We start from the raw sequence: 11,190 nt of genomic DNA, 5'->3' as shown, positions 1-11,190 counted from the left end.
CCAGCGGTCTGCCCTGAGATGGTTCAAAGGCTAGGAGGACAGGGTGTCCTGGCTCCAGAAAGCAGAAAGGGGAAAATGAAGCTCGTCTGGCTAGAATGGAAGAAGCAATGGGAGCCCAGGGAGGGACTGTTCAGGGCTGTGGCCCTGAGCTCTTACCAGCAGCGCCTCTTATTCTGCCATCTTGCTTTGAGGCCAGACAACTGCACTCTTAGCAGCCCTGACTCCACTGCATTCCCCACAAGTGCCTCTTGTCCACCTGTTTCCTGGGCGACAGGACAGACCACGGGTTATGTAATCAAGGGTTAAGTTCCCCAGTGACTTCCCTTAAAGGAGCAAGAGAGGTTACCTTGTCTCAGTATCTGGGGAGACCTTGAGAGAAAACAGTTAGACCAATGGGCAGTCTAGGCTGCATACATCCTGGGGATACAGGGTTTATTCTCTCCACCAGTCTAGGGAAATCCACCTGTGTGTGTGTGTGTGTGTGTGTGAGAGAGAGAGAAAGAGTCGCTCAGTCGTGTCTGACTCTGCAACTCCATGGACTGTAGCCCACCAGGCTCCTCTGTCCAAGGGATTCTCCAGGCAAGAGTACTGCAGTGGGTTGCCATTTCCTTCTCTAAGGGAAATCCACCTGCAGACTGGTTGTTCTGTGGGACAGTAAGAGCTGCTGCTGCCGCTGCTGCTGCTAAGTCGCTTCAGTCGTGTCCGACTCTGTGCGACCCCATAGATGGCAGCCCACGAGGCTCCGCCATCTCTGGGATTCTCCAGGCAAGAACACTGGAGTGGGTTGCCATTTCCTTCTCCAATGCATGAAAGTGAAAAGTGAAAGTGAAGTCGCTCAGTTGTGTCAGACTGGTAGCGACCCCATGGACTGCAGCCCACCAGGCTCCTCCATCCATGGGATTTTCCAGGCAAGAGTACTGGAGTGGGGTGCCATTGCCTTCTCCACAGTAAGAGACTAGTTGCTAAAAGCCCAGGGCAGGATGAGATCTACCTGGTAACTGATGATGCTGGGCTGAGATGCTCAATGATTTGTCTCTGTACTTGTCCCCGCCTACCTAGGCAATCTGACAATTCTCAGTTTGGAACGCTCAGATGATCTGGCAAGGAACAGGTTTATCTCAGGCCTTAGTAGCCCCAAATTGCTCATTTAGAGAGCATCAAGGGGCCCCGGGCAATACCACATTCCCACTTAGTGTGTGGAGATCCTCTACCCAGGCTGGGACTTCTGGGGTAGACGAAGACCCAGGGCCCCTGGAGGAGCTGGTCCAGGGGACCGAACTCCCCGTGTCTCCCCAGAGCAGAGCATGACTGTCCTCCTGTCGCTGCTGCTGGGCTTCAGCCTGGGCTGCACCGCAGCAGGTAAGGACTCTCCCTTCCTCTGTTCCCTTTGTATTGGGGGGTTCTGTTTTGCTATTGGATTCGGATACCCCAAAGCAGTCTGCTGCTGCTGCTAAGTCACTTTAGTCATGTCCGACTCTCTGTGACTCCATAGACAGCAGCCCACCAGGCTCCCCCGTCCCTGGGATTCTCCAGGCAAGAACACTGGAGTGGGTTGCCGTTTCCTTCTCCAATGCATGAAAGTGAAAAGTGAAAGTGAAACCGCTCAGTCGTGTCCAACCCTCATCGACCCCATGGACTGCAGCCTGCCAGTTTCCTCCATCCATGGGATTTTCCAGGCAAGAGTACTGGAGTGGGGTGCCATTGCCTTCTCTGCCAAAGCAGTCTATCTCCCTATTATATACTCCCACAGCACTTTGTACTGTAGCTTTACAGCAATTTTTTGAATTTATATTTTTAAATTGGAGTATTGTTGATTTACAATATTGTGTTAATTTCTGCTGAGCAAAGAGACTCAGTTACGCACATGTATAGTTCTTTTTATATCCTTTTCCATTATGGTTTATCCCAGGTATTACTCTAGCTGCCAGAGCTACACAGTAGAAACTTGTTCATCCGTGTAGAAAATTTAATGTAATTAAGTTGTGTAATTATTTGTGTAACAGATATCTCTTGCTGGAATGTAGGCAAAGGTGATGACGGCCCTGTTGATAACTGCTGTGTCCCCAGTTCCTCGCACGGTATCTGGCACACTGCGAGTACTCCAGATATACATGTGGCATGGATATTTAATAATGTATCCAGCACAGAACAAGCCTGACTCTTTGACCCCTTTTCTCACTCAGTCATTGGCCTTACTGAAAGTCTTAATCCTGGGTAAATCGTTGGGTTTAAACATGCAAATAATTTTGGGTCACTTGTGTCTCCATGCTGAGTCTTATGTAAAGAGGAAATGGGATCTAGGAACTTCTCTGTTAGGATCACCTAGTCCCTGAATCCGGAGAAGGCAATGGCACCCCACTCCAGTACTCTTGCCTGGAAAATCCCGTGGATGGAGGAGCCTGGTGGGCTGCAGTCCATGGGGTCGCTAAGAGTCGGACACGACTGAGCGACTTCACTTTCACTTTTCAGTTTCATGCATTGGAGAAGGAACTGGCAACCCACTCCAGTGTTCTTGCCTGGAGAATCCCAGGGACAGGGGAGCCTGGTGGGCTGCCGTCAATGGGGTCACACAGAGTTGGACATGACTGAAGCGACTTAGCAGCAGCAGCAGCAGTCCCTGAATCAGGACTTGCAGAGACTCCTGTTCGTGAGCTTGGTGAGCAGATGATGCCTCAGGCAGGAAGCCTGCACCCTCCTTACTGGATGTAACTGAGCCTTGGGCTCTGGCAGAGGACCCTGAGCCGCCCCCTTTCTCTGGCTCCTACAGGTGGTTTTGTGGCACACGTGGAAAGCACCTGTGTGTTGGACGATGATGGGGATCCGAAAGACTTCTCGTATTGCATCTCCTTCAACAAGGATTTGCTGACCTGCTGGGATCCCCTGCAGGCCAGTATGATTCCTCGTGAATTTGGGGTGCTGAACGGCTTGGCCCGGTACCTCTCACAGTTCCTCAACAATAATAGTTACCTGATCCAGCGCTTGTCCAATGGTCTGCAGAACTGTGCCGCGCACACCCAGCCCTTCTGGAGCTCTCTGACCCACAGGACACGTAAGGAGAGAGGGGTGCAGAGGGGCGGTGAGGAGAGGGGAGGCCTCGAAGGCTCCCTCTGTTGACAGGGGGGTTTGAGATGTGGGCAGAAAAGAAGCAGAAAAATGGGAGCACCTGTGATGTAGAAAGAGAGGGAAACAAGGGGGTTGACAGGGGTGGGGCTGGAATGCAAACCAGGTGGTGATATTTGAGCAGGCAAGGAGCTTCTGCAGGGAGAGTAAAAATGTTTTCCTTCGATTCAGGGCATCTCAGGAGACAGATCCAAGTTCAGCCAGGGGTTGAACTGTCAGAAGAACCAGAATGGCTTTCCCCAAAGGGCTTGTGCCTCTGTATCCCAGGTTCTGGTGTCCCGGGTCTAAGATGGGCCCAGGCATGGGACAATTTGGAAAGCCTCCCAGGGAATTCTGAAGCAAAGTGAAAGTGAAAGTAGCTCAGTCATGTCCGACTCTTCGAGACCCCATGGACTATACAGTCCGTGGAATTCTCCAGGCCAGAATACTGGAGTGGGTAGCCTTTCCCTTCTCCAGGGGATCTTCCCAATCCCAGGATCAAACTCAGGTCTCCCACGTTGCAGGCGGATTCTTTACCAGCTGAGCCACAAGGGAAGCAAACTCTCTCCCTAATCACTTGCATAGAGAATGACTTGAGATTGGCAAAAAAAAAAAACAACCCAAACTTGAAGTTCTCTATCTTAAAAAGTATTGTGTCTCAAGATATCATTTCTCAGAATTGCCTGGGAAGGTGCTTGTTAAAAACGCAAGTCCTGGGACTTCCCTGGTGGTCCAGTGGTTAAGAATCAGTGCTTCCGGTGCAGGGGGCACAGGTTCAATCCCTGGTCAGGGAACTAGGATCCTGAAAGCGGTGTGGCACAGCCAAAAACAAAAACAGAAATAAATTTAAAATAAAAACATAAAAATAAAAATGCAAGTCCTTGAGAGCTACTGCAGATCTGTTGAATAAAAATATCCAGGGATACAGGCTAGGGAATCTGCGTTTTAACACAGTATCTTGGATTTTTATTGAGGATTTTATTTGAAAGACACCCAAGCAAGCTGAAGGGTCACCTAGAAAAATAAATTACTAACAGACGGCAATATGAATGATCTGATGAATTAGGGTCCACCCTCATCCAAATTTAAGAGTTGGTCCTGAATTAGTCTTGCTTCCTTAAACTATTCAGGCTTGCCAGATGGCACAGTGGTAAAGAATCTGCCTGCCAATGCAGGAGACTCTTGAGATAGGGGTTCAATCCCTGGATCAGGAAGATCCCCTGGCGTAGGAAATGGCAATCCATTCCAGTCTTCTTGCCTGGGAAATCCCATGGACAGAGGAGACTGGCAGGCTACGGTCCACGAGCTCGCAAAGAGTCAGACACGACTGAGCACGCACACATGCCTTAAACTCTTCAAGGAAAAAATACTTTTTTTACTGAGTTAATCTGTTCAATGAGATTTGAGGACAAGGGTGTTTTCCTACTTTTGCTCACCCCCACCTCTAAGTCTGGATGACAATTTGCTTTTATGTACTTGCAATGAATACAATGCCTTCTGAAACAGCTTGCAGTTCAGCCCCAGCTTTTACTTACGGTGACCAAACAGGATTTTGGAGGAACAAGAAAGTAAGGAGCAGGGATGGAGTGGGAGACAGGAAAGAGTACAGAGGAATATATTCCAGCTTCTCATTTTCAGAGGGATGTGTGCAGGCCTGGGGTGAGGGCCGGCAGGGTAGGTGGGCAAAATCCAAGAAGCATTGAAGTAGGAGAGAAACCAGGTTGGAGGAAAAGCCAGGGTGGTGCCCTCCTTCGTGACTGTTTTTTCCTCCTGTGCAGGCCCACCGACCGTGCAGGTAGCCAAAACCACTCCTTTTAACACGAGGGAGTCTGTGATGCTGGCCTGCTATGTGTGGGGCTTCTATCCAGCGGACGTGGCCATCACGTGGAGGAGGAACGGGCAGGAGGTCCTCCCACACGGCAGGGCCTGGAGGATCATCCAGCCCAACGGAGACTGGACATACCAGACCGTCTCCCATCTGGCCACAACCCCCTCTTTTGGGGATACCTACACCTGTGTGGTCGAGCACATTGGGGCTCCTGAACTCATCCTTCAGGACTGGAGTAAGTGTGTAGCAGGCGGGAGGAATTTGCATTAAAGCAGAGAGCTACTGGAATTCCCTGGCAGTCCAGTGGCTAAGATTCTTCGCTTCCACTTGCAGGTTTGATCCCTGGTCGGGGAATTGAGACCCCCACATGTTGCTCTAGCGTGGCTGACAATAACAACAACAAAAAAGCAGAGAGCTACTGCAAGTGGGTGGTTGTAAAAAGAACACCAATACTTTGGCAGAGGGAATAAGCTGTAGAGAGGTCCACGGTACAGGGAAGAGAGGGAGATGCTGAAAATGAGTGAGTCTGGAGGAACTCGTAGAGAGTTCTCGACCAGAGATGGGGCCAGGGGATACTGGGACAGAAAGCGTTAATCATCCTTGCTGTTGCTATGGTGCTGTGGTTGGTGTTCTGTGCTTGTTGGAAGGTGGGAGGGGAGCCTGATTGTCCTGAAAAGAGGAAGTCGATTTGGTAACCATATTTTCAGAACCCCAAATTGTGATGCAATATTCTAGGATCTTCAGATTTCCACTGTTGTCAAGTCAGGGATGGGAACTGGAGAAATAAAGATCTCAGGAGAGCGAGGACCCTCTTGGTGTCAGAGAGGGGAAGCCAAGGCTGACAGAGGCTTTGATGTGCATGCTTGGGGGCTACCGCGTCAAGCCAATCATCGCTGTTTGAACCCCAGGACTGGAGATAGTTAAAGGAAAGGAATTTGGGAGGGGGACAGGATTCAGACTAGGACCAGCCCCAGGATGTAGGGGCTGTGGAGGTGAGGCAGAGACAGATTCTGGAAGGACCCATGGCCAATCTGAAAGTGGACAGGTAGAGACACCTAAGCCCTCGGATAGCAAGGAACTGCAGAAAGGAAAGGTGGAAAGACAATTTAATGGGAAAATGCTCGAATAAAGCAGTCAAGGGAGCAAGTATTGTCACCACAGGCAAATGAAGAGAGGAGTGGGGGGGCCCTCCATTCTTTGGTCAGGGTGCCTTTGGGGTGAAGAAAGAAAACGGGAAGCCTGGAGGGCCCCCACAGTCTCAGAGAGCATCTGGAAGCCGGGGTACAAACCTGGGGAGAGGGGTTCCTCAGGGACCTGCAGGAACAGAGACCCACGGGACAGGGGTTTTGAGGAAAGGCTGCTTGCTCGGGCCTGGATTGGTGTGAGGCCTGGGCCGCGGATGAGCACCTCTGAAGCTCTGGGCGGAGGTTGCAGTCAGCGAAGGCGCTCTGGGGACCAGCTCTGGGAACCAGCTCTGGGAACCGGTTGCAGTTCAGTTCCTGTTTCCGCAGCTCCTGGGCTGTTGCCTGCGCAGACGGTGAAGGTTTCTGTGGCTCTGGTAACGCTGGTCCTGGGTCTCATCATCTTCGTTTTCGGTCTGCACAGTTGGCGGAGAGCCACCTCCTCCGGTGAGTGAGCCTCCCGAAACGTCAGTCCCAACCTCTGCTCGCTTTGGGTTTGTGATTGGTTCTCCCGTGGCGTCCCCCATTGCCGTGGAGGAGACTTTCATCCACCAGGCCCGTCCTGGGCGGGAGGGATCAACTGAGAGATGGGGATCGACATCTACACACTACTGTGGATAAAATAGATCACTAATAGGAACCTGCTAAATAGCACAGAAAACTCCTAGGTACTCTGCAGTGGCCTAGATGAGAAGAGAATTGAAGACGAGAGTGGGTACAGCTGTATGTGTAACCAATGCATTTTGCTGTACACTTGGAACTGAACAGCGTAAATCAACTATAGTCTAATAAAAATTAAAAAAAAAGAAAAGACTGTCCTCAACTCAAATATTTTCTTCTCCTAGGCTACATTTTCCTCCCGGGGTCCACTTATCCAGAAGGTAATGTCTCTGTTGGTCTGTGTGCCTCCTGGTCCCTTGCAGGAGGTGACAGAGGGTGTTATGTCCTGTGCTGACGGCGGGGGCGGTGCGCGTCCACTGGGATCAGGCTGAGTGTGATTGAAGCTGCTGCTGTTGGGCTCAGGAGCAGAAAGCAGGAGCACCGACCCCTTCCGCTTCTGCCCAACAGTGTGTCTGAATGTGGCTCCTTAGTGCTTGGTGATCTGAAATTTTCCACATCACTGTGTTAAGGGCTCTGGCATGGATGGTTACAGGGACAAACGATGGGGTCAAGTTGGCTCGAAGCGTTGAAGCGTTATTCATTTTCATTCCTTTTCATTTCTTCTGCAGGTCAGCACAATTGATAGAGGCAGAACCCTACAGCTTTCCCTCCACGTGAGAAGGAGTTCTGAACTCTTGGGGATGCTGCTGGGGCCCTCCAGCTCCTCCAGCCCTCCACATCTTCTTGGACCCTATGGTTTCTCTATTTAATTCTTTGAATTTCCCAGTCTTCCCTATGTGAGGGCTTTCCTGGTGGCTCAGCTGGTAAAGAATCCGCCTGCAATACGGGAGACCTGTGTGTGATCCCTGGGTTGGGAAGATCCCCTGGAGAAGGGAACGGCTACCCACTTCAATATTCTGGCCTGGAGAATTCCATGGACTGTAAAGTCCATGGGGTCACGAAGAGTTGGACATGACTGAGCGACTTTCACTTCACTTCACTTCACTTCACTTCCTTATGTGAACCTTAGTAACTTGGGGAAACTCATTCCTGGTAAAAAATATTCTGTAACCAAGGTGCTGTCCATATGCAGAGCCCAGGGCTAAATATCTGGGGTGAATATCATCTGGGGAGGAAGGTCAAAGACCCTCTTGGGGGCCCCCCTGTGTCACAGAGGGCGTGAGTCACTGTTGATTGTCTCTGAGGAATAAACTGGTAGAATCCTGTTTTTTTCCATGTTTTTTCCTGTGGTCCTGGGGAGGGACAGTGGGCAGTCGGGGCTGGGCTTGATTCGCTCTTCCTGGAGCAGACGAGTTGGTGTTTCCTCCCATTTTCCCATCTGGACACGATGGAACTGGGGGCTTTCTGCTGGATAATTCATAAGAAGACTTTAAACTTTGGTGGAAGGGAGTCACAGAGTCAGAGATAGTAGGAAGTTAACAGTTTTCTGAACTCATAAGAGATCTTAATGAAGCTTAAATGAGTTCATACTTGTAATTGGCCAAGAACATTACCCGGTACCCAGCCAGCCCACCGCGGCGAAGTTAGCTGTTAGCAGTCACTCTACTTTCCGGGCCAGGCTTCCTACCAGCTTGCTTGCTCTGTTTCATTTGATCTTCATCACAACTCAGGTAGTCAGGGTTCAAGGGGCAGAGCTCAACTTCAGATCTGAATTCTGGGCTGTTATTCCTTCCACAACCAGCATAGGAAAGGGACCACAGCTCAAGTGCTTGTAGGCACTGGGTAGGTGCTTTATGCTATATCTCATTCATGCTCCACAATCACCCAGTAAGGGGGAAGTGGTCTCCTCCAAGTCCCGAGATGAAAGTGAGGTTCAGAGAGGTTAAATAGCTTGCCCAAGATTGAACAGCAAATTCTCTACAGGATGTCGGTCTGCCTGAGCTGGAAGTAACTAGGCTGCTGTATTCTGAGGACTTTCCTGCTGGCGAACATACCATTCTTCAGAGCCCCCCTTCCATTCCCTCCACCTGGAGCTCACAGGGCATCCACCGTTTGGGGCTGGATTTCACACAGGGCAAGAGAGGTGCTTTAAAGAAAGCCGAGCACGGAAGAATTGATGCTTTTGAACTGTGGTGTTGGAGAACACTCTTGAGAGTCCAAACTGCAAGGAGATCCAACCAGTCCATCCTAAAGCAGATCAGTCCTGAATATTCATTGGAAGGACTGATGTTGAAGCTGAAACTCCAATACTTTGGTCACCTGAAAGACCCTGGTGCTGGGAAAGATTGAAGGCGGGAGGAGAAGGGGACGACAGAGGATGAGATGGTTGGATGGCATCACCAACTCAATGGACATGGGTATGGTGGACTCCGGGAGTTGGTGATGGACAGGGAGGCCTGGCATGCTGCAGTCCATGGGGTCGCAAAGACATGACCACAACTTAACTGAACTGAACTGGAGAGGTGCTGATCATTCCCAGTGAAGGGCGACACCTGCTGGGCCCAGGTGGCATTGTCTTTGGAATGAGAGTTGGATTCTAGAAAGAAACCAGAAATGAAAACAGACACTGGAAGAGTTTAGCCTAACAGAAAGTTGTGGACAGAGAACAAGCGGTTAAGAATGCACGTCTGCCAAAAAAGAAAAAGAAGAATACATGTCTGTGTGTGCGTGTCTATGTAGGAACATGGTAAGCAGAATCTGATGAGCTGGGAGAAGGGGTCAGAAAGACAGACAGTGTGTGGAATCTTCCTGTCTTCATGGTGGTCTGTGTGGGTTCCTGGTGGGTGGGATTGGGTCCCTTCCTCCCTGCATGGTCTCTGTCCTGATGGGGGCCTGGAGAACAGTGCGGGTAGCACTGATTGTACAGACTTCATATCCAAGGCAGGTGCTCAGGCATAAAAAAAGAAGAAAACAATTCCATTTGCAGCAACATGGATGGGCCTAGAGATTATTTTACTAAGTGAAGTCAGAAAGAGGAAGACAAATACCATGTGATATCACTTACATGAGGAATCTTAAATAAGATACAAATGAACTTATCAATGAAACAGACTCACAGATACAGAGAATGGATGGAGGGTTGCCAAGAGGTGGGCTTGGGAGAGGGACAGATTGGGAGTTTGGGGTTGGCAGATGCAAATTATTGTATATAGAATGGATAAACAACAAGGTCCTACTGTAGAGCCCAGGGAGCTATAGTCAGTATCCTGTGATAAATCATAATGGAAAAGAATATAAAAAAGGATGCGTATATATAAACTCCGGGAGTTGGTGATGGACAGGGAGACTGGGGTGCTGCAGTCCATGGGGCTGCAAAGAGTCGGACACAACTGAACAACTGAACTGAACTGATATGTGTGTGTGTGTGTGTAACTGAATCACTTTGCTGTACAGCAGAAATTAACACAACATTGTAAATCAACTATGCTTCAATTGAAAAAAAAAGTAGGTGCTCAGGGTTTGTCTAGTCAGTGAGTTGATTTCCACTACGTCCATGCTTTCCCCAGAAAGGTCCTTGTGATCAAGGCACCTCTTCTGGAAGGAGTTTCACCAGAAAGTCAATGGAACGGGAAAATGCTCCTGAGTTCAAAATGGCTCTTCTCTGAGCTGGGCCATGTAAGGTAGGAAGCAGTAGGGTGCTCTGTGCTGTGATTGGTGAGTGTAGGCTCAGAAACAAATCCCTACAAATTTTATCAATTTTATGTTTTATTGAAAAAAGGTTTTTATAGGGACTTCCCTGGCAGTGCAGTGGTTTAGACGCCAGGCTTCCACTTCAGGGGGCTTGGGTTCGATCCCTGGTCAGGGAACTAAGATCCCAAATGCTGTGCAGTGCAGCCAAAAAAAAAAAAACAAAGGGAAACGGTTTTTATGTAACATTTAGTTAATTAGCTTGTGTATCATGTAAACAATCTATCCTCTCTCCGCAACTCTGAGCTTTAAGATCTTGCCGTCTGAAGCCTTGCCATATCCTTTCATTTCCACTTTTCTGTTCACTGTTCTTTTGTTTGCTTGACAAAGTCAATTCCCTCTGAAATTCTAGTCTAGTCTGGGGCGGGGCTTTGGTCTATGCTTGGCCATTTGTGAAGGAGACGCTGTACATTTGGAGGGTGTGAGTGTGGCCTCAGCTGTGGAAATCAAAGGGGCAGGACCCCAGGGGAAGAGGGAGAGAGGCAGCTAATGAGTATGCCTCCAGTCCCCCTCTGGAGACCCCAGGCACGCTTGCTCTGCCCTAATCTTACTGGGTTTTGTTTTATAGGGAAGGCTGTCCTCTTTCAGATGGGGAGCTGAAAAAAAAAAAAAAAAATACCACGTAGATCTCCTGCGATCCAGTAAACCAGATTACAAGGGGAGAGAAAGGAGGATGTGTGTGCTACCCAGGCAAGCGAGTGGAGCCTGGAAGGAAGGCAGAATGATGGGTCACCTCCAGGACTGTGTGAGGGGAGTAAAATGCTGCATACAGCAAAGTGCCAGAAAGGGGTGTGTGTGTGTGAGAGAGAGAGAGAAAGAGCTGGGCTTTTACAT

The 11,190-nt window shown here is 49.6% G+C and overlaps 1 protein-coding gene across 1 annotated transcript; it reads left to right on the top strand.

The window, feature by feature from the left end:
- Nucleotides 1–1,091: 1,091 nt before the first annotated feature.
- Nucleotides 1,092–7,936, top strand: BOLA-DMB (major histocompatibility complex, class II, DM beta). The gene is made up of 6 exons (NM_001040481.3): nucleotides 1,092–1,359; nucleotides 2,768–3,049; nucleotides 4,878–5,162; nucleotides 6,439–6,555; nucleotides 6,954–6,989; nucleotides 7,338–7,936. Exons 1-6 carry the CDS (start codon nucleotides 1,305–1,307, stop codon nucleotides 7,349–7,351), a joined length of 789 nt encoding a protein of 262 aa, NP_001035571.1. The 5' UTR covers nucleotides 1,092–1,304; the 3' UTR covers nucleotides 7,352–7,936.
- The last annotated feature ends 3,254 nt before the right edge of the window (nucleotides 7,937–11,190 follow it).

This window comes from Bos taurus, chromosome 23 (genome assembly GCF_002263795.3).
Source record: "Bos taurus isolate L1 Dominette 01449 registration number 42190680 breed Hereford chromosome 23, ARS-UCD2.0, whole genome shotgun sequence".
Taxonomy (NCBI): domain Eukaryota; kingdom Metazoa; phylum Chordata; class Mammalia; order Artiodactyla; family Bovidae; genus Bos; species Bos taurus.
This window is presented reverse-complemented; position numbering and strand designations above follow the sequence as displayed.

Coding starts and splice junctions, on each gene's coding strand:
- BOLA-DMB (NM_001040481.3), top strand. CDS start 1,305: ATGACTGTCCTCCTGTCGCTGCTGCTGGGCTTCAGCCTGGGCTGCACC. Junction 1,360..2,767: donor CCTGGGCTGCACCGCAGCAG/GTAAGGACTCTC, acceptor TGGCTCCTACAG/GTGGTTTTGTGGCACACGTG. Junction 3,050..4,877: donor CTCTCTGACCCACAGGACAC/GTAAGGAGAGAG, acceptor CCTCCTGTGCAG/GCCCACCGACCGTGCAGGTA.